At 43.2% G+C, this 24,187-nt stretch overlaps 1 protein-coding gene across 21 annotated transcripts in view; it reads right to left on the reverse strand.

Moving 5' to 3' along the window:
* The window catches only part of ZDHHC11 (zDHHC palmitoyltransferase 11), a 141,764-nt gene that overhangs the window by 46,457 nt on the left and 71,120 nt on the right, over positions 1-24,187 (reverse strand). For all 21 annotated transcript variants that reach the window (XM_078004564.1, XM_078004568.1, XM_078004569.1 and 18 more), the window contains 4 exons: positions 22,835-22,869; positions 13,898-13,985; positions 10,674-10,708; positions 1,736-1,823 (listed from right to left, as the gene is read on the reverse strand). In XM_078004564.1, the coding sequence (XP_077860690.1) occupies positions 1,736-1,823; positions 10,674-10,708; positions 13,898-13,985; positions 22,835-22,869 (246 nt within the window). The remainder of the gene's footprint in view (positions 1-1,735; positions 1,824-10,673; positions 10,709-13,897; positions 13,986-22,834; positions 22,870-24,187) is intronic.

A 24,187-nucleotide genomic window follows, 5' to 3' on the forward strand; every position in this document is an offset into this window, starting at 1 on the left:
CCTTCCATTTAAGCCAAACAGCAGAAATGTTAAGAAGGGCTTGTTTCCGGAGTTTCCAGTTTGTTCCATTCATCTACTCCGGCTGTCTTCTTGGGACAATGCTGTCTGCAGCCGCAGGCCCACTCCGAGGGGAGGCGATGGACTGCAGGTCTGTGGAGCGCAGCACAGGGCTGTGCCACGGACGTGGGTGCCAGTGAAGTCACGCTCATTTTCAGACGGAATTCTCCTCCCCGATGTGAACAATGAACCAACGGAGTGTCTTCCATAGGATTGTCTGTAGCCCACAGAGATGCGGGCTTGGGATTCAACCTCATGCTGAGCGGATCTTCTCTGCTTCAGACCAGGCGTCACGTGGCTTCACGCGAGAGTGACTGTAAATCATCATCTACAGCGAGACGCTGCGGAGAGACCGAGGGACTCACGATTGCACCCGGGCAGCAGGTGTCCAGGCGGACAATCGCAGACAGAGAAAATCCTGTGAGCCCGTGTGCCACATGGAGTGAGGGAACTTTGGTGGCTGAGTCTGGGTGGGGGAGGGCTGGGGGCTCGATCGGTTTCCACTGAGTGTGTCTCCAAATCTTCTCTGGAAGTGCAGGCAAAGCACAGGGCTTGGACGCCAGTGTCGCTGTTCCTCCAGGCTGGGCTGATCCCTTTTCACTTCCAAGTCTCAAGAGCCTGTTCCCTGAAGTCTGGGGAAGTGTGGTGAGGAGGCCCCGCCCCACAGAGAAGGGGAAGTCACCTGTAACCTCCAGAAGTTGGCCGCCTCACAAAGCCTGCTCAAAAGAATTTCCCCACAGCCTAGCACAGTGGCTCATGCTTGTAATCTCACTGCCATGGGAGGCTGAGGCCAGAGGCTTCCTTGACACCAGAAGTTCCAAACCAACGTGGGGAACAGAGTGAGACCCCCTCTCTTAATAAGGCTGGGTGTGGTGGCACACTCCTGTACTTTCAGCTACTCGGGAGGCTGAGGTAGAAAGAACACTTCAGCCCGGGAGGTGGAGGCTGCAGTGAGCCCTGATCCCACCACTGCAATCCATCCTGGGTGAAGGAGTAAGATCCCATCTCTAAAAAATAAATAATGACCCAGCAGAAACCACTGGAATCCAGCCCCAGAGCAGGAACAGAAATACGTGGCCCTAAAGCCAGCAGCCGTGCTGGTCTTTTCCTGTGAAGCACAGACACGGAGTCCATGTAACACACACACACCATTCACACATATACACGTGACCACACGCCACACACAAAACCACACCCACGTAACCACACACCCCCACATACCTGCACATGTGTCCACACACACATTTCTATTCCCATCTGTCTCCTATACACGGTCCTTCCTCAGCATTTTATTTTAAAAACATAGTACATGGATTCTGCCATGGCTAACAATTTCCCTCTGTTCTTTGTCACAGCACTGTCCCTCGCTGTGTCTTCTGGGCACTTCAGAGACTGCCCTGGGCATCTGCCCATCACCGCAGCCTGACGGTGGCGCTCCAGTGTGGGGGCTCCCGCTTTGGTACCCGTCTGTGTCTCTCACCCACAGCTGGGAAACGTTCCTGCCTCTCACTCCATCTCTCTTCTGCGCTCCCCCCCCATCATTCCCATGGGAGCAGCACCCTTGGACACAGAGTGCTTCCATCTGAATACCGCCTTAACCTCAGCTTGGGGGACCTCAGACCACACATTCTCCACACGGCCCTGTCCTGGCGTTCCAGTGCTGGTGACTGCAACTTACCTGTGCCGTCGAACCCCCTTCCGGGTGAACAGTACTGCAGAACGGAGAGGGGCGCCTGTAAATCTGCAGGGAGTCCCTGGCATTGACTCTGGTGGGGCAAGCAAAAGGAGAGAAACACATCTCAGCTTTGTTGGGGGCTCAGGGCAGCACTGGAGGCCACAGAGTGTCCTGTAAGCACCACTGCTGTGAGGCCCACGTGTCTCAGAACCTGGAGACTAGCAGCTCCCGGGAGGTTGTGTGAGTGCTCCCGGGTTACTGCACAGTGGGAAACAGAAGGAGTTTTTGGTGTAAAGGACCAGGACTCCTTCCCACTTGGATTCTGTAAAGCAGTGCCTCCCGCAGTGTGACAGCCCCGCCCTAGACCAGAGCCTTGGACAGGTTGTGTCCTCAGTCAGTGTAGTTGGGCTACACTCAGCTACAAGGTGACTGTAATTTTATAAAACACCACGTCACACATGTCACAGGGGCTTCAGGTGGGTCAGGTGACTTTCATTTTTGCCTAGGAATCTTTGCCATTCCCTAAATTTCTACAATGTATATACATTGATATGGCAATCATTACACAATTTTAGTTTTTCCTTTTGCTTTGGCTTTAGAGTGAACATTTGCAAGTCTAGTTATAGTTATGTTCCTATTAATTTTGATAAAAATGCATCATAGAGAAAGCATTTTTATATTTTACTTAAAAGACCACAGTTACACGGTAGTTCAAAGTGAAATCCAAGTGCTTCGGATCTACACAGTAGTTTTGCCAATCACCCTTCTGAGAAAAGCAATTTCATAGAAGACTTAATGGGTCGTTTGAAAGGGAATGAACTTTTCCCAGTAAGCCGTACACCTCGACTGCTGAACTAAGCAAAAGTCTCCATGCATTCTCTGCAGGTGTGATAACTACCAACAGGGCCTTGTCCAGATCCAGGGAAGCTCTCCATCCCCTGGCTGTGGAGTAAGGGACGGTGACTTTTCCAGGGACACAGGCCCTGTCTCTTCTGCCCAGGAAGGTTTGGGCCGAGCCCCTGCTGGTGTCTGTGAGGGCTGGGGCTGGTGCACACCTGGGGAAGGGGGGCTGCGTGCCACTTCCTGGCCATGGTGGAGAGTCTGGCTTCTGGGACCTTTGCTGCTTCTCTGTGGGGGCTGTGATGTGGGCCCCTCCCTATGGAGAGTGTGTAACTAAAGTAACTGCAACTTGAATTCCATGTGTCTAGGAACTGGACAAAGTCATTTGAAAGCTTGTAGGGAAAAAATAAATGTGTAAGAATTGTTGAAAGTAAATGAAAAATGAAAATATCTCTAGAGGGTTATTTGCCTGTGTTTAGGTAAACACGGTGAACCATAAAAGGGGTCTTTCAATTTGAGGGGGAAAGGTGCAATATTTAACACACAAGGTGAAAACCAATAGTTACTTTGTGGGATAAAATAACCTTATCTCTTATCTCCCTGATTACAATGATAAATCCCAACTGGACTGAAAAATCAAAATGTAAAGGAAACAAATCAAAATATGAATAATATCTTCACCCTCCTCCAGCCCCTTTGATCTCTGCTGCTCCCCCCGGGGCAGTAGGAGAAGGAAGAGGACCAGGAGTCTCCTGCCCGCACTCTCCATGATGCCAGAGACAGCAAGGTGGCCAGGTACCAACAGTGCAAGGCGACATTGGAGCGGCCTCAATTTCCACTGCGCCTCCTCCCAGAGCCTAAAAAGCTCCAAGCCTGTGGCGCCCAGCACTGAAACAAGGAGATGGTGGCTCAGCCAAGGCATTCAGGATGGAAACCAGTTAGTTTCAATATTCAGGACGGCATGTTTGCTGCTGAAGGGGTGTGAACTACCCTTCTGATCTCCACCACACAACACAACTGTTTTGGGAAGCAAGTGAAAGCGTGCAGGGCCGATGGCAGATGGGAGACAGTGCTGACGTGCAGCTCCCACCAGGACAGAGAGAACAGCATGTGGAGACTCACGCTGTGGACTTTTGCCCCAGGAACCACCACAGGACCGTACCAGAAAAATAACAACAAATCACAGAGCCTTGAAAGAAGCCGCAGGCTGCTGCGATTCCACAGGACAGGTGACAGTTTTGCTGCCCTCTCGAAAGTGCTACCTCCCGGCTGGAGGCCAACCAGCTCGGGACATAACAGCAACTCATGACAGAACAACCCTGCTCCTTGGAAGGAGAAAACGAGAGCTAATTCCACCTCCTGCAGCATCCTGGATAACCAGAGGTCCTGAGTCTGTCCACGTGATAACTTCACTGCTAGAATAACCAGCCTCTGAGAAAGTCAGCACAGTAAACCCGTCGACAGCCGAGGACCCCCACAGAGTCCACTTCAGTCCCCTTTCGCCTCCACCGCGGCAGGTGCTGCCATCCACAGCTGGGAGACCTGAGGACGGATCACATTACAGGCCTCTGTGCAGATATTCCCCAGCACCAGCCTGGTAGCCCTGCTGGGTGGAGAGACCCAGAAGAACAATAGCAATCACTGCTGTCTGGTTTGCAGGAAGCTCCATCTCTAGGGGAAGGGGAGTGCACAAATCAGGGACCACCCCATAGGACTAAAGAATCTGACCAGTGGCCTTGAGTTCCAGATTTTCCCGCTGAAATAATCTATACTAATGAGAAGGAATCAGACAAGTGGAACCTAAACAGGGTTCTAGTCCACCCTCAAAAGACTACACTGGCTCCCCAGCAATAGATCCAAACCAAGAAGAACATAGGAATTGCTGGAAAGAATTCAGAAGGTTGATTTTTAAACTACTCAAGGAGAAACCAAAGAAAGGTGATAACCAACCTCAGAATTTAAAAAATCAATACAGGATATAGATGAAAAATGCTCCAGGGAAATAGAGATCCTAAAGAAAATACAGTCACAACTTCTGGAATGAAAGATGCACTAAGAGAAATACAAAATGCACTGGAAACTTTCAATAGCAGGATCTAACAAGTAGAAGAAAGAACTTCAGAACTCAAAAACAAGGCTTTTTAAATAACCCAGAGAGACAAAGAGGAAAAAAACAATTTTAAAAAAGAACAAAGCCTCCAAGAACTTAGGGATTATGTTAAGCAGCCAAACCTAAAAACAGTGTTCCTGACAAAGCACACAAATCTACACGTTTGGAAAACTTATTTGAGGAAGTAATCAAGGAAACCTTCCCTGGCCTTGCTAGACTTCTAGACAGCCAAAGACAAGAAGCTCAAAGAATGCCTGGGAAATTCATTGCAAAAAGATCATCACTGCGGCACATAGTCATCAGGTTATCTAAAGTCAAGACAAATGAAAGAATCATAAGAGCTGTGATGCAAAATATCAGGTAACCTCTAAAGGAAAACCTCTCATACTAGCAGCAGATTTCTCAGCAAAAATTCTACACACTAGAAGGGATTGGGGTCCTATCTCTAGCCTCTTCAAACAAAATAATTAACAGTTAATAATTTTGTATTCAGCAAAACTATGTTTCCTAAATGAAGTAGAGATAATGTCTGTTTCAGAAAAATACATGCTGAGAGAACTAGCCACTACCAAGTCAGTCCTACAAGAAACGCTAAAAGGAGTTCCAAATCTTAAAATAAAACCTCAAAATACACTAAAATAGAACCTCCTTAAAGCATAAATCTCACAGGACTGAGAAAACAGAAACACAAAGAAAAAAACCAAGGTATTCAGGCAACAACTAGCACGATCAATAAAACAGTACCTCACATCCAAATGCTAACATTGAATGTAAATGGCCTAAAACCATCATCTAAAAAATACACAGTGGAAGAATGGAGAAAAATCCACCAACCAAGTATCTGCTGTCTTCAAGGGATGCACCTAATGTATAAGGACTGAAATAAACTTAAGGTGAAGGGGTGGATAAGAGATGTGAAACAAATGGAAACTAACAGCAGGCAGGAGGAACTATTCTGATACCAGACTCAACAGACTTTAAAGCCACACAGTTAAGAAAGACAAAGAGCAATATTATACAATGATAAAAGAATCACTCCAAAAGGAAAATATCACAATCCTAAATATACATGCACTTAACGAGGGACCTCCCAAATTTATAAAACAATTACTACTAGACATAAGAAATGGGACAGATAAAAACACAACTACAGTGATGGACTCAATGCTCCACTGACAGCAGTAGACAGGTCGTCAAGACAGAAAGTCAACAAAGAAACAATGAACTTAAATTATATCCTAGAACAAAAGGACTTGATATTTACAGAACATTCTACCCAACAACTGCAGAATGTACATTCTTTTCATCAGTACATGGAACATTCTCCAAGACACATCATACGATAGGCCACAAAACAAGTCTCAATGAATTTAAGAAAATCAAAATTACATCAAGTATCTTTTCAGACCACAGGGGAATAAAATTGGTAATTAACTCCTAAAGGAACCCACAAAATTACACAAATATGTAGAAATTAAATAATTGCTTCTGAATGATCTTTGGGTCGACAATGAACTCAAGAGGGAAATTTAAAAATTCTTCAAACTGAATGATAACCGTGACACAACTTCTCAAAACTTCTAGGACACAGCAAAAGCGATGCTAAAAGGAATGTTCAAAGCATTAAAAGGCCACATCAAAAAGACGGATAGAGCACAAACAATCGAAGGTCACACCTGAAGTAACCAGAGAAACAAGAACAAATCAAACTCAAACCCAGCAGAAGAAAAGTAATAACAAATATCAGAGCTGAACTAAATGAAATTCAAACAAACAAACAAAAATACTACAAAAGATAAATTAACAAGCTGGTTTTCTGAAAAGACAAACAAAATTCATAGAACGTTAGCAAGATTAACCAAGAAAAGAGAAAAAAAGATCCAAATAAGCTCAATTAGAATGAAATAAGAGATAGTACAACTGATATAACAGGAATACAAAGGATCATTTAAGGCCAATAAGAATACCGTTATGCACACAAACTAGAAAATCTAGAGGAGATGGATAACTTCCTGGAAATATACAACCCACCTAGATCAAATCAGGAAGAAACAGAAACTCTAAACAGATTAATAACAAGTAGCAAGATTGAAACAGCAATAAAAAGATTACCAACTAAAATATCCAGGATGTATTCACAGCTGAAGTCTATCAGGCATCCAAAGAAAGACTGGTACCAATCTCATGGAAATTATTACAAAAGATGAAGAGGGAATCCTCCATAAATCATTCTAGGAAGCCAGTTTCACCTTAATACCCAAACCAGGAAAGGACACAGCAAAAAGAGAAAACTACAGACCAATATCCCTCATGAATATAGATGCAAAATTCCTCAACAAAATATTAGCTAACTGAATCAAACAGCATATCAAAAAGATAAAACACCATGGTCAAGTAGGTTTCATACCAGGTATGCAGGAATGATTTAATATATGCAAGTCAATAAATGGGACACTTCACATAAGCAGAAATAAAAACAAAAAATCAGAGATCATCATAATAGATGCGGAAAAAGCATTTGACAAAATCTGCCATCCCTTTATAAAGAGGAAACTCACCAAAATCAGCACAGAAGGGACATACCTCAAGGTTATAAAAGCCCTCTATGACAAACCCACAGCCAACATTATACTGAATGGGGAAAAGTTGAAAACATTGCCCCTCAGAACTGGAATAAGACAAGGATGCCCACTTTCACCACTTCCCTTTGACACAGTACTGGAAGGCCTAGCCAGAGCAATCAGACAAGAGAAAGAAAAAGCATCCAAATTGGTAAACAGGAAGTAAAACTGTCCTGTTCAATGATGATATGGTCGTATACCCAGAAAACTCTAAAGACCCATCCAAAAAGCTCCTAAATCTGATAAATGAATTCAGTAAAGTTTCAGGATACAAAATCAATGAACACAAATCAGTAACATTGCTATGTGCCAACAATGACTAAGCTGAGAATCAAATGAAGAAGTTAACCCCTTTTGCAACAGCTGGAAAAATAAAAAAATAAATAAATAAATAAAACTTAGGAATGTACCCAACCCAAAAAGAGAAAGATCTCGACAAGGAAACTACAAAAACCTGCCGAAAGTGAATACAGACAATGCAAATAAATGGAAACACATCCCAGGCTCGTGGATGGGTAGAATTACTATTGTGAAAATGACCCTACTGCCAAAGTGATCTATAAATTCAACGTAATTCCCTTCAAAATAAAATCATCATTCTCCACAGAATTAGAAAAAACAATCCTAAAATTCATATGGAACCAAAAAAGACCCCAGATAGCCAAGGAAGATTACATCAAAAAGAACAAATCTGGAGGCATCACATTACCTGAAGTCAAACTATACTACAAAACTAGAGTTACCAAAACAGCAGGGTACTAATACAGAAATAGGCATGTAGATCAATAGAACAGAATAGACAACACGAAAATAAAGCCAAATACTTACTGCCAATTGATCTTCAACAAACAAACAAAAATCATCAAGTGGGGAAAGGACACCCTATTCGATCCATTGGCGCTGGGATAATTCACAAGCCACATGTGGAAGAATGAAGCTGGATCCCCACCTTGCACTTCTGACAAACATGAACTGAGGATGGATCAAATACTTAAATCTGAGACCTGCCTGAAAGCAAACAAAAATCTACAAGATATCATCAGAAAAACTTTTCTAGGCATTGACTTAGGCAAATAGCTCATGACTAAGAATTCAAAAGCGAATGCAACAAGAACAAAGATAAATAGATGCACTTTATCTTAATTTATTTTTACTTTATCCTAAATACCTTCTGCGCAGTCAAACAAGTAATAAGCAGACTAAATAGAACTCATAGAAAGGAAGAAAATATTCACAATCTATACATCCGACAAAGGACTAATATCCAGAATCTAAAATAAACTCAAATCCACAAGAAAAAAAATCTAATCATCCAGTTGGGTGCGGTGGCTCATGCCTGTAATCCCAGTCCTTTCGGAGGCTGGGGTGGGCGGATCACTTGAAGTCAAGAGTTCAAGACCAGCCTGGCCAACATGGCAAAACCTTGCCTCTGCTAACAATACAAAAATTAGCTGGGCGTGCTGGTGGGTGCCTGTAATCCTAGCTACTTGTGAGCCAGAGTCAGGAGAATAGCTTCAACTCGGGAGGCGGAGGCTTCAGTGAGCCAAGAACATGCCACGGCACTCCAGCCTGGGTGACAGACAAAAACAAAACAAAACAAAACAAAACAACCAACCCACCCCATCAAAAAGTAGGCAGAGTTCATGAAGAGACAATCCTCAAAAGAAGATATACAAATGGCCAACAAGCATATGAAAAAATGCTGAACATCACGAATTAACAGGAAAATGCAAATAAAATCCACAATGTCATACCACCTTACTCCTGGAAGAATGGCCATAATTTAAAAAATAAAGAAATAACAGACGTTGGCTTCGATGTGGTGAAGACAGAACACTTTTACACCGCTGGTGGGAACGTCAACTAGTACAACTACTATAAAACACAGTATGGAGATTCTGTAAAGAACTAAAGGTAGAACTATCATTTGATCCAATAATCCCACTACTGGCTACCTACCCAGAAGAAAAGAACTTATCTTACGAAAAAGATACTTGCACCCACATGTTTATAGCAGCATAGTTTGCAATTGCAAAAATATGAAAGCAGCTTAAAACAAATCAATGGATAAAGAAAATGTGACATATTCTTGTGATCTGTACATATGTACATACCACGGAATACTACTCAGCCAAAAAGAGGAATGAAATATCGGCACTCACACAACCTGGGTGGAGTTGCGGACCATTATTCTAAGAGAACTAACCCAAGAATGAAAAACCAAACATTGTACTATCTCACTTATAAGTGGGAGCTAAGTTATGATGATGCAAAGACAAAAGAATGATGTAATGGGCTTTTGGGACGCAGAGGGAATGGTGGGAGGAGGGTGACGGATAAAAGACTGCACATTGGATACAGTATACACTGCTCGGGTGGTGGGTACACCAAAATCTCAGAAATCAACATGAAAATCTCCGTGCAACCAAACACCTAGTTCCTCAAAACTTCATTGAAATATAGTAAAAAAGAAAAAGAAAAAAAGAAAGAAAAGAAATATAACTAGGCTGGGCGCAGTGGCTCACGTCTGTAATCCCAGCACTTTGGGAGGCCGAGGCGGGTGGATCACGAGGTCAGGAGATGGAGACCATCCTGACTAACATGGCGAAACCCCATCTCTACTAAAAATACAAAAAAAAAAAAAATTAGCTGGGTGTGGTGGCGGCTGCTGGGTAGCTGGTAGTGCCACCTACTGGGGAGGCTGAGGCAGGAGAATGGTGTGAACACGGGAGGTGGAGCTTGCAGGGATCCGAGACCGCGCCACTGCACTCCAGCCTGCGCGACAGAGTGAGACTCCATCTCAAAAAATAAAAAATATATGTAACTATATAAGCAAAGAATATTGGAGAATATTTATACAACCTTAGAGTAATGAGGGCTTTTTAAAGCAAGAGAAAAAGAAATGTTAACAAATTTGGCTCCAGAAAAGTTCGCAACCTCTACACTGTGAAAGATCCCATAGGGTTTCTAATACACAAAGAGCTGTTGCGTTTGATAATCCAAATCATAAATTCACACAAGAAAAACTGTAAAATGGTCAAAACATGAAAAAATGCTGTCTTACAGGTAGTAAAGAAATGCATATGGAAATATTACATTTTATTTGAATAAAACTAAAGTTAGTATCTCAGGATGAAAGAGTGACACAGTTGAAGGAAGGGTGAACTGCGCCATCCTTTTGGGAAAGTCATCATAAAGAGTCTGTGAAGATTGAAAATGTGTGTGACCTTTGACTCTTAGCCTCTAAAATAAAATGACCTACATGGCACAACACTGGCTCAAAGAGGCTTTTGGAAACCCTGGTTGTGAGGCCAACCACACGACTCTGGTACAGATAGGTAAAACATTCCCATTAAGCTTATGAACTTACCCAAGTGAAGATAGACTCGGTTCATCATCGGCTTCCTGTGGGGAAGTGAAGCACAATTCACAGGATGAACAAAGACCTTGTTGACGTTGAGCTTAAATTCAAGTTCATTACTAGTCATTTCAGAGTAATGGTACTTCAAGGATGCCTGGATCATGGAATAGGATCTCAGTGGTGGCACAGCACCCTTCCTCCCAATCCTTGTATTATGGGCTGAACTATATCCTCCTCCAAATTCACAGGTTGACATACTGACACCCAGTGACCTAGAATCTGACTGTATGAGGAGACAGAGTCTTGAAAGAGGTAACTGACGTTAGATGAGGCTATTAGGGTGAGCCCTATCCAGAGTGACTGGTGTCCTTTTAAGAAGGGGAGATTATGACAGACACACAAATAGAGCAAGACTGTGGGAGGACACAGAGAACAGGTGGCCAACTACAAGGCAAGGAGAGAGGCCTTGAGAGAAACCAACCCTGCAGACACTGTGCTCTGGGACTTCCAGCTTCCAGATATGTGAGAAAATACATTTCTTGTTCCAACACCCCATGTGTGGTTCCTTCTTGCGGAATCTATAGCAAAGCAAAACACCTGCTACGTGTGCACACATGCTGTTTCCATGCTCTTGGGTAAGAACCTGGGAGTGGGAGTGCTGGGTCACATGATAATATATGCTCCGCATCTGAAGCTTTGCCAGAGTGCCTGCCGATGTGGCATCATCTTTCATCCCCACGAGGAATGGATGAGACTTCCAATTCTCCGATGTCTTCACCAACACTTGGTAGTCATCACCTTCTTTTTAATTATTATTTTTTTTAAGAGACAGGGTCTTGCTATGTTGCCCAGACTCATCTCTATCTCCAGGCCTGAAGGCATCCTCCTGCCTCATGGGCTACCCAAAGCTCTGGGATTTCAGGTGTGAACCACCGTGCCTGGGTGGTATCGTTACTCGTTTTTGTAGCCATTCTAATAGGGGTGCAGCGCTATCTTTTGTGGTTCCCTGTTGTCAAATGATGTTGAGCACTATTTTGTGTGCTTTATTTCTCGCGGATATGGTTGCCTTGGTGAAGAGTATGCTCAACTCATTTGCTCATTTAAAAACTGAGCTGTTTTCTTATTGTTGAGTTTTCACGATTCTTTAAATATTCCCGATCCAAGTATACGACTTGCAAACATTTTATTTCAGTCTGTGGCTTATATTTTCATTCTCTTAATGGTGACAATTGAAAGAATAATTTTAAATGTTTAAAATCAAATGTATCTTTTTTTTGAAAATTTGTTTTTGGCGTAAATAGAAGTTTGCCTAAAACATCACAAAGACATTCTATGATTTTTGTAGTAATGTTATTCCCTCTTAATATGAGGTCTGTGATGGATTCTGCATTGCTTTCTATGTGGAACTGAGCTGTGAGTGTTTGGCATCTGGTTATCAAGCTGCTGCAGCACATTCATTAGAAATGCTTCCATTTCTCCCCATTGCCTTGTCTTGGCACCTTCCATTTAAGCCAAACAGCAGAAATGTTAAGAAGGGCTTGTTTCCGGAGTTTCCAGTTTGTTCCATTCATCTACTCCGGCTGTCTTCTTGGGACAATGCTGTCTGCAGCCGCAGGCCCACTCCGAGGGGAGGCGATGGACTGCAGGTCTGTGGAGCGCAGCACAGGGCTGTGCCACGGACGTGGGTGCCAGTGAAGTCACGCTCATTTTCAGACGGAATTCTCCTCCCCGATGTGAACAATGAACCAACGGAGTGTCTTCCATAGGATTGTCTGTAGCCCACAGAGATGCGGGCTTGGGATTCAACCTCATGCTGAGCGGATCTTCTCTGCTTCAGACCAGGCGTCACGTGGCTTCACGCGAGAGTGACTGTAAATCATCATCTACAGTGAGACGCTGCGGAGACGCCGAGGGACTCACAATTGCACCCGGGCAGCAGGCGTCCACGTGGACGATCGCAGGCAGAGAAAATCCCGTGAGCCCGTGTGACACATGGAGTGAGGGAACTTTGGTGGCTGAGTCTGGGTGGGGGAGGGCTGGGGCCTCGATCGGTTTCCACTGAGTGTATCTCCAAATCTTCGCTGGAAGTGCAGGCAAAGCACAGGGCTTGGACGCCAGTGTCGCTGTTCCTCCAGGCTGGGCTGATCCCTTTTCACTTCCAAGTCTCAAGAGCCTGTTCCCTGAAGTCTGGGGAAGTGTGGTGAGGAGGCCCCGCCCCACAGAGAAGGGGAAGTCACCTGTAACCTCCAGAAGTTGGCCGCCTCACAAAGCCTGCTCAAAAGAATTTCCCCACAGCCTAGCACAGTGGCTCATGCTTGTAATCTCACTGCCATGGGAGGCTGAGGCCAGAGGCTTCCTTGACACCAGAAGTTCCAAACCAACGTGGGGAACAGAGTGAGACCCCCTCTCTTAATAAGGCTGGGTGTGGTGGCACACTCCTGTACTTTCAGCTACTCGGGAGGCTGAGGTAGAAAGAACACTTCAGCCCGGGAGGTGGAGGCTGCAGTGAGCCCTGATCCCACCACTGCAATCCATCCTGGGTGACGGAGTAAGATCCCATCTCTAAAAAATAAATAATGACCCAGCAGAAACCACTGGAATCCAGCCCCAGAGCAGGAACAGAAATACGTGGCCCTAAAGCCAGCAGCCGTGCTGGTCTTTTCCTGTGAAGCACAGACACGGAGTCCATGTAACACACACACACCATTCACACATATACACGTGACCACACGCCACACACAAAACCACACCCACGTAACCACACACCCCCACATACCTGCACATGTGTCCACACACACATTTCTATTCCCATCTGTCTCCTATACACGGTCCTTCCTCAGCATTTTATTTTAAAAACATAGTACATGGATTCTGCCATGGCTAACAATTTCCCTCTGTTCTTTATCATAGCACTGTCCCTCGCTGTGTCTTCTGGGCACTTCAGAGACTGCCCTGGGCATCTGCCCATCACCGCAGCCTGACGGTGGCGCTCCAGTGTGGGGGCTCCCGCTTTGGTACCCGTCTGTGTCTCTCACCCACAGCTGGGAAACGTTCCTGCCTCTCACTCCATCTCTCTTCTGCGCTCCCCCCCCATCATTCCCATGGGAGCAGCACCCTTGGACACAGAGTGCTTCCATCTGAATACCGCCTTAACCTCAGCTTGGGGGACCTCAGACCACACATTCTCCACACGGCCCTGTCCTGGCGTTCCAGTGCTGGTGACTGCAACTTACCTGTGCCGTCGAACCCCCTTCCGGGTGAACAGTACTGCAGAACGGAGAGGGGCGCCTGTAAATCTGCAGGGAGTCCCTGGCATTGACTCTGGTGGGGCAAGCAAAAGGAGAGAAACACATCTCAGCTTTGTTGGGGGCTCAGGGCAGCACTGGAGGCCACAGAGTGTCCTGTAAGCACCACTGCTGTGAGGCCCACGTGTCTCAGAACCTGGAGACTAGCAGCTCCCGGGAGGTTGTGTGAGTGCTCCCGGGTTACTGCACAGTGGGAAACAGAAGGAGTTTTTGGTGTAAAGGACCAGGACTCCTTCCCACTTGGATTCTGTAAAGCAGTGCCTCCCGCAGTGTGACAGCCCCGCCCTAGACCAGAGCCTTGGACAGGTTGTGTCCTCAGTCAGTGTAGTTGGGCTACACTCAGCTACAAGGTGACTGTAATTTTATAAAACACCACGTCACACATGTCACAGGGGCTTCAGGTGGGTCAGGTGACTTTCATTTTTGCCTAGGAATCTTTGCCATTCCCTAAATTTCTACAATGTATATACATTGATATGGCAATCATTACACAATTTTAGTTTTTCCTTTTGCTTTGGCTTTAGAGTGAACATTTGCAAGTCTAGTTATAGTTATGTTCCTATTAATTTTGATAAAAATGCATCATAGAGAAAGCATTTTTATATTTTACTTAAAAGACCACAGTTACACGGTAGTTCAAAGTGAAATCCAAGTGCTTCGGATCTACACAGTAGTTTTGCCAATCACCCTTCTGAGAAAAGCAATTTCATAGAAGACTTAATGGGTCGTTTGAAAGGGAATGAACTTTTCCCAGTAAGCCGTACACCTCGACTGCTGAACTAAGCAAAAGTCTCCATGCATTCTCTGCAGGTGTGATAACTACCAACAGGGCCTTGTCCAGATCCAGGGAAGCTCTCCATCCCCTGGCTGTGGAGTAAGGGACGGTGACTTTTCCAGGGACACAGGCCCTGTCTCTTCTGCCCAGGAAGGTTTGGGCCGAGCCCCTGCTGGTGTCTGTGAGGGCTGGGGCTGGTGCACACCTGGGGAAGGGGGGCTGCGTGCCACTTCCTGGCCATGGTGGAGAGTCTGGCTTCTGGGACCTTTGCTGCTTCTCTGTGGGGGCTGTGATGTGGGCCCCTCCCTATGGAGAGTGTGTAACTAAAGTAACTGCAACTTGAATTCCATGTGTCTAGGAACTGGACAAAGTCATTTGAAAGCTTGTAGGGAAAAAATAAATGTGTAAGAATTGTTGAAAGTAAATGAAAAATGAAAATATCTCTAGAGGGTTATTTGCCTGTGTTTAGGTAAACACGGTGAACCATAAAAGGGGTCTTTCAATTTGAGGGGGAAAGGTGCAATATTTAACACACAAGGTGAAAACCAATAGTTACTTTGTGGGATAAAATAACCTTATCTCTTATCTCCCTGATTACAATGATAAATCCCAACTGGACTGAAAAATCAAAATGTAAAGGAAACAAATCAAAATATGAATAATATCTTCACCCTCCTCCAGCCCCTTTGATCTCTGCTGCTCCCCCCGGGGCAGTAGGAGAAGGAAGAGGACCAGGAGTCTCCTGCCCGCACTCTCCATGATGCCAGAGACAGCAAGGTGGCCAGGTACCAACAGTGCAAGGCGACATTGGAGCGGCCTCAATTTCCACTGCGCCTCCTCCCAGAGCCTAAAAAGCTCCAAGCCTGTGGCGCCCAGCACTGAAACAAGGAGATGGTGGCTCAGCCAAGGCATTCAGGATGGAAACCAGTTAGTTTCAATATTCAGGACGGCATGTTTGCTGCTGAAGGGGTGTGAACTACCCTTCTGATCTCCACCACACAACACAACTGTTTTGGGAAGCAAGTGAAAGCGTGCAGGGCCGATGGCAGATGGGAGACAGTGCTGACGTGCAGCTCCCACCAGGACAGAGAGAACAGCATGTGGAGACTCACGCTGTGGACTTTTGCCCCAGGAACCACCACAGGACCGTACCAGAAAAATAACAACAAATCACAGAGCCTTGAAAGAAGCCGCAGGCTGCTGCGATTCCACAGGACAGGTGACAGTTTTGCTGCCCTCTCGAAAGTGCTACCTCCCGGCTGGAGGCCAACCAGCTCGGGACATAACAGCAACTCATGACAGAACAACCCTGCTCCTTGGAAGGAGAAAACGAGAGCTAATTCCACCTCCTGCAGCATCCTGGATAACCAGAGGTCCTGAGTCTGTCCACGTGATAACTTCACTGCTAGAATAACCAGCCTCTGAGAAAGTCAGCACAGTAAACCCGTCGACAGCCGAGGACCCCCACAGAGTCCACTTCAGTCCCCTTTCGCCTCCACCGCGGCAGGTGCTGCCATCCACAGCTGGGAGACCTGAGGACGGATCACATTACAGGCCTCTGTGCAGATATTCCCCAGCACCAGCCTGGTAGCCCTGCTGGGTGGAGAGACCCAGAAGAACAATAGCAATCACTGCTGTCTGGTTTGCAGGAAGCTCCATCTCTAGGGGAAGGGGAGTGCACAAATCAGGGACCACCCCATAGGACTAAAGAATCTGACCAGTGGCCTTGAGTTCCAGATTTTCCCGCTGAAATAATCTATACTAATGAGAAGGAATCAGACAAGTGGAACCTAAACAGGGTTCTAGTCCACCCTCAAAAGACTACACTGGCTCCCCAGCAATAGATCCAAACCAAGAAGAACATAGGAATTGCTGGAAAGAATTCAGAAGGTTGATTTTTAAACTACTCAAGGAGAAACCAAAGAAAGGTGATAACCAACCTCAGAATTTAAAAAATCAATACAGGATATAGATGAAAAATGCTCCAGGGAAATAGAGATCCTAAAGAAAATACAGTCACAACTTCTGGAATGAAAGATGCACTAAGAGAAATACAAAATGCACTGGAAACTTTCAATAGCAGGATCTAACAAGTAGAAGAAAGAACTTCAGAACTCAAAAACAAGGCTTTTTAAATAACCCAGAGAGACAAAGAGGAAAAAAACAATTTTAAAAAAGAACAAAGCCTCCAAGAACTTAGGGATTATGTTAAGCAGCCAAACCTAAAAACAGTGTTCCTGACAAAGCACACAAATCTACACGTTTGGAAAACTTATTTGAGGAAGTAATCAAGGAAACCTTCCCTGGCCTTGCTAGACTTCTAGACAGCCAAAGACAAGAAGCTCAAAGAATGCCTGGGAAATTCATTGCAAAAAGATCATCACTGCGGCACATAGTCATCAGGTTATCTAAAGTCAAGACAAATGAAAGAATCATAAGAGCTGTGATGCAAAATATCAGGTAACCTCTAAAGGAAAACCTCTCATACTAGCAGCAGATTTCTCAGCAAAAATTCTACACACTAGAAGGGATTGGGGTCCTATCTCTAGCCTCTTCAAACAAAATAATTAACAGTTAATAATTTTGTATTCAGCAAAACTATGTTTCCTAAATGAAGTAGAGATAATGTCTGTTTCAGAAAAATACATGCTGAGAGAACTAGCCACTACCAAGTCAGTCCTACAAGAAACGCTAAAAGGAGTTCCAAATCTTAAAATAAAACCTCAAAATACACTAAAATAGAACCTCCTTAAAGCATAAATCTCACAGGACTGAGAAAACAGAAACACAAAGAAAAAAACCAAGGTATTCAGGCAACAACTAGCACGATCAATAAAACAGTACCTCACATCCAAATGCTAACATTGAATGTAAATGGCCTAAAACCATCATCTAAAAAATACACAGTGGAAGAATGGAGAAAAATCCACCAACCAAGTATCTGCTGTCTTCAAGGGATGCACCTAATGTATAAGGACTGAAATAAACTTAAGGTGAAGGGGTGGATAAGAGATGTGAAACAAATGGAAACTAACAGCAGGCAGGAGGAACTATTCTGATACCAGACTCAACAGACTTTAAAGCCACACAGTTAAGAAAGACAAAGAGCAATATTATACAATGATAAAAGAATCACTCCAAAAGGAAAATATCACAATCCTAAATATACATGCACTTAACGAGGGACCTCCCAAATTTATAAAACAATTACTACTAGACATAAGAAATGGGACAGATAAAAACACAACTACAGTGATGGACTCAATGCTCCACTGACAGCAGTAGACAGGTCGTCAAGACAGAAAGTCAACAAAGAAACAATGAACTTAAATTATATCCTAGAACAAAAGGACTTGATATTTACAGAACATTCTACCCAACAACTGCAGAATGTACATTCTTTTCATCAGTACATGGAACATTCTCCAAGACACATCATACGATAGGCCACAAAACAAGTCTCAATGAATTTAAGAAAATCAAAATTACATCAAGTATCTTTTCAGACCACAGGGGAATAAAATTGGTAATTAACTCCTAAAGGAACCCACGAAATTACACAAATATGTAGAAATTAAATAATTGCTTCTGAATGATCTTTGGGTCGACAATGAACTCAAGAGGGAAATTTAAAAATTCTTCAAACTGAATGATAACCGTGACACAACTTCTCAAAACTTCTAGGACACAGCAAAAGCGATGCTAAAAGGAATGTTCAAAGCATTAAAAGGCCACATCAAAAAGACGGATAGAGCACAAACAATCGAAGGTCACACCTGAAGTAACCAGAGAAACAAGAACAAATCAAACTCAAACCCAGCAGAAGAAAAGTAATAACAAATATCAGAGCTGAACTAAATGAAATTCAAACAAACAAACAAAAATACTACAAAAGATAAATTAACAAGCTGGTTTTCTGAAAAGACAAACAAAATTCATAGAACGTTAGCAAGATTAACCAAGAAAAGAGAAAAAAAGATCCAAATAAGCTCAATTAGAATGAAATAAGAGATAGTACAACTGATATAACAGGAATACAAAGGATCATTTAAGGCCAATAAGAATACCGTTATGCACACAAACTAGAAAATCTAGAGGAGATGGATAACTTCCTGGAAATATACAACCCACCTAGATCAAATCAGGAAGAAACAGAAACTCTAAACAGATTAATAACAAGTAGCAAGATTGAAACAGCAATAAAAAGATTACCAACTAAAATATCCAGGATGTATTCACAGCTGAAGTCTATCAGGCATCCAAAGAAAGACTGGTACCAATCTCATGGAAATTATTACAAAAGATGAAGAGGGAATCCTCCATAAATCATTCTAGGAAGCCAGTTTCACCTTAATACCCAAACCAGGAAAGGACACAGCAAAAAGAGAAAACTACAGACCAATATCCCTCATGAATATAGATGCAAAATTCCTCAACAAAATATTAGCTAACTGAATCAAACAGCATATCAAAAAGATAAAACACCATGGTCAAGTAGGTTTCATACCAGGTATGCAGGAATGATTTAATATATGCAAGTCAATAAATGGGACACTTCACATAAGCAGAAATAAAAACAAAAAATCAGAGATCATCATAATAGATGCGGAAAAAGCATTTGACAAAATCTGCCATCCCTTTATAAAGAGGAAACTCACCAAAATCAGCACAGAAGGGACATACCTCAAGGTTATAAAAGCCCTCTATGACAAACCCACAGCCAACATTATACTGAATGGGGAAAAGTTGAAAACATTGCCCCTCAGAACTGGAATAAGACAAGGATGCCCACTTTCACCACTTCCCTTTGACACAGTACTGGAAGGCCTAGCCAGAGCAATCAGACAAGAGAAAGAAAAAGCATCCAAATTGGTAAACAGGAAGTAAAACTGTCCTGTTCAATGATGATATGGTCGTATACCCAGAAAACTCTAAAGACCCATCCAAAAAGCTCCTAAATCTGATAAATGAATTCAGTAAAGTTTCAGGATACAAAATCAATGAACACAAATCAGTAACATTGCTATGTGCCAACAATGACTAAGCTGAGAATCAAATGAAGAAGTTAACCCCTTTTGCAACAGCTGGAAAAATAAAAAAATAAATAAATAAATAAAACTTAGGAATGTACCCAACCCAAAAAGAGAAAGATCTCGACAAGGAAACTACAAAAACCTGCCGAAAGTGAATACAGACAATGCAAATAAATGGAAACACATCCCAGGCTCGTGGATGGGTAGAATTACTATTGTGAAAATGACCCTACTGCCAAAGTGATCTATAAATTCAACGTAATTCCCTTCAAAATAAAATCATCATTCTCCACAGAATTAGAAAAAACAATCCTAAAATTCATATGGAACCAAAAAAGACCCCAGATAGCCAAGGAAGATTACATCAAAAAGAACAAATCTGGAGGCATCACATTACCTGAAGTCAAACTATACTACAAAACTAGAGTTACCAAAACAGCAGGGTACTAATACAGAAATAGGCATGTAGATCAATAGAACAGAATAGACAACACGAAAATAAAGCCAAATACTTACTGCCAATTGATCTTCAACAAACAAACAAAAATCATCAAGTGGGGAAAGGACACCCTATTCGATCCATTGGCGCTGGGATAATTCACAAGCCACATGTGGAAGAATGAAGCTGGATCCCCACCTTGCACTTCTGACAAACATGAACTGAGGATGGATCAAATACTTAAATCTGAGACCTGCCTGAAAGCAAACAAAAATCTACAAGATATCATCAGAAAAACTTTTCTAGGCATTGACTTAGGCAAATAGCTCATGACTAAGAATTCAAAAGCGAATGCAACAAGAACAAAGATAAATAGATGCACTTTATCTTAATTTATTTTTACTTTATCCTAAATACCTTCTGCGCAGTCAAACAAGTAATAAGCAGACTAAATAGAACTCATAGAAAGGAAGAAAATATTCACAATCTATACATCCGACAAAGGACTAATATCCAGAATCTAAAATAAACTCAAATCCACAAGAAAAAAAATCTAATCATCCAGTTGGGTGCGGTGGCTCATGCCTGTAATCCCAGTCCTTTCGGAGGCTGGGGTGGGCGGATCACTTGAAGTCAAGAGTTCAAGACCAGCCTGGCCAACATGGCAAAACCTTGCCTCTGCTAACAATACAAAAATTAGCTGGGCGTGCTGGTGGGTGCCTGTAATCCTAGCTACTTGTGAGCCAGAGTCAGGAGAATAGCTTCAACTCGGGAGGCGGAGGCTTCAGTGAGCCAAGAACATGCCACGGCACTCCAGCCTGGGTGACAGACAAAAACAAAACAAAACAAAACAAAACAACCAACCCACCCCATCAAAAAGTAGGCAGAGTTCATGAAGAGACAATCCTCAAAAGAAGATATACAAATGGCCAACAAGCATATGAAAAAATGCTGAACATCACGAATTAACAGGAAAATGCAAATAAAATCCACAATGTCATACCACCTTACTCCTGGAAGAATGGCCATAATTTAAAAAATAAAGAAATAACAGACGTTGGCTTCGATGTGGTGAAGACAGAACACTTTTACACCGCTGGTGGGAACGTCAACTAGTACAACTACTATAAAACACAGTATGGAGATTCTGTAAAGAACTAAAGGTAGAACTATCATTTGATCCAATAATCCCACTACTGGCTACCTACCCAGAAGAAAAGAACTTATCTTACGAAAAAGATACTTGCACCCACATGTTTATAGCAGCATAGTTTGCAATTGCAAAAATATGAAAGCAGCTTAAAACAAATCAATGGATAAAGAAAATGTGACATATTCTTGTGATCTGTACATATGTACATACCACGGAATACTACTCAGCCAAAAAGAGGAATGAAATATCGGCACTCACACAACCTGGGTGGAGTTGCGGACCATTATTCTAAGAGAACTAACCCAAGAATGAAAAACCAAACATTGTACTATCTCACTTATAAGTGGGAGCTAAGTTATGATGATGCAAAGACAAAAGAATGATGTAATGGGCTTTTGGGACGCAGAGGGAATGGTGGGAGGAGGGTGACGGATAAAAGACTGCACATTGGATACAGTATACACTGCTCGGGTGGTGGGTACACCAAAATCTCAGAAATCAACATGAAAATCTCCGTGCAACCAAACACCTAGTTCCTCAAAACTTCATTGAAATATAGTAAAAAAGAAAAAGAAAAAAAGAAAGAAAAGAAATATAACTAGGCTGGGCGCAGTGGCTCACGTCTGTAATCCCAGCACTTTGGGAGGCCGAGGCGGGTGGATCACGAGGTCAGGAGATGGAGACCATCCTGACTAACATGGCGAAACCCCATCTCTACTAAAAATACAAAAAAAAAAAAATTAGCTGGGTGTGGTGGCGGCTGCTGGGTAGCTGGTAGTGCCACCTACTGGGGAGGCTGAGGCAGGAGAATGGTGTGAACACGGGAGGTGGAGCTTGCAGGGATCCGAGACCGCGCCACTGCACTCCAGCCTGCGCGACAGAGTGAGACTCCATCTCAAAAAATAAAAAATATATGTAACTATATAAGCAAAGAATATTGGAGAATATTTATACAACCTTAGAGTAATGAGGGCTTTTTAAAGCAAGAGAAAAAGAAATGTTAACAAATTTGGCTCCAGAAAAGTTCGCAACCTCTACACTGTGAAAGATCCCATAGGGTTTCTAATACACAAAGAGCTGTTGCGTTTGATAATCCAAATCATAAATTCACACAAGAAAAACTGTAAAATGGTCAAAACATGAAAAAATGCTGTCTTACAGGTAGTAAAGAAATGCATATGGAAATATTACATTTTATTTGAATAAAACTAAAGTTAGTATCTCAGGATGAAAGAGTGACACAGTTGAAGGAAGGGTGAACTGCGCCATCCTTTTGGGAAAGTCATCATAAAGAGTCTGTGAAGATTGAAAATGTGTGTGACCTTTGACTCTTAGCCTCTAAAATAAAATGACCTACATGGCACAACACTGGCTCAAAGAGGCTTTTGGAAACCCTGGTTGTGAGGCCAACCACACGACTCTGGTACAGATAGGTAAAACATTCCCATTAAGCTTATGAACTTACCCAAGTGAAGATAGACTCGGTTCATCATCGGCTTCCTGTGGGGAAGTGAAGCACAATTCACAGGATGAACAAAGACCTTGTTGACGTTGAGCTTAAATTCAAGTTCATTACTAGTCATTTCAGAGTAATGGTACTTCAAGGATGCCTGGATCATGGAATAGGATCTCAGTGGTGGCACAGCACCCTTCCTCCCAATCCTTGTATTATGGGCTGAACTATATCCTCCTCCAAATTCACAGGTTGACATACTGACACCCAGTGACCTAGAATCTGACTGTATGAGGAGACAGAGTCTTGAAAGAGGTAACTGACGTTAGATGAGGCTATTAGGGTGAGCCCTATCCAGAGTGACTGGTGTCCTTTTAAGAAGGGGAGATTATGACAGACACACAAATAGAGCAAGACTGTGGGAGGACACAGAGAACAGGTGGCCAACTACAAGGCAAGGAGAGAGGCCTTGAGAGAAACCAACCCTGCAGACACTGTGCTCTGGGACTTCCAGCTTCCAGATATGTGAGAAAATACATTTCTTGTTCCAACACCCCATGTGTGGTTCCTTCTTGCGGAATCTATAGCAAAGCAAAACACCTGCTACGTGTGCACACATGCTGTTTCCATGCTCTTGGGTAAGAACCTGGGAGTGGGAGTGCTGGGTCACATGATAATATATGCTCCGCATCTGAAGCTTTGCCAGAGTGCCTGCCGATGTGGCATCATCTTTCATCCCCACGAGGAATGGATGAGACTTCCAATTCTCCGATGTCTTCACCAACACTTGGTAGTCATCACCTTCTTTTTAATTATTATTTTTTTTAAGAGACAGGGTCTTGCTATGTTGCCCAGACTCATCTCTATCTCCAGGCCTGAAGGCATCCTCCTGCCTCATGGGCTACCCAAAGCTCTGGGATTTCAGGTGTGAACCACCGTGCCTGGGTGGTATCGTTACTCGTTTTTGTAGCCATTCTAATAGGGGTGCAGCGCTATCTTTTGTGGTTCCCTGTTGTCAAATGATGTTGAGCACTATTTTGTGTGCTTTATTTCTCGCGGATATGGTTGCCTTGGTGAAGAGTATGCTCAACTCATTTGCTCATTTAAAAACTGAGCTGTTTTCTTATTGTTGAGTTTTCACGATTCTTTAAATATTCCCGATCCAAGTATACGACTTGCAAACATTTTATTTCAGTCTGTGGCTTATATTTTCATTCTCTTAATGGTGACAATTGAAAGAATAATTTTAAATGTTTAAAATCAAATGTATCTTTTTTTTGAAAATTTGTTTTTGGCGTAAATAGAAGTTTGCCTAAAACATCACAAAGACATTCTATGATTTTTGTAGTAATGTTATTCCCTCTT

The sequence above is a fragment of the Macaca mulatta genome, chromosome 6 (genome assembly GCF_049350105.2).
Source record: "Macaca mulatta isolate MMU2019108-1 chromosome 6, T2T-MMU8v2.0, whole genome shotgun sequence".
NCBI lineage: Eukaryota > Metazoa > Chordata > Mammalia > Primates > Cercopithecidae > Macaca > Macaca mulatta.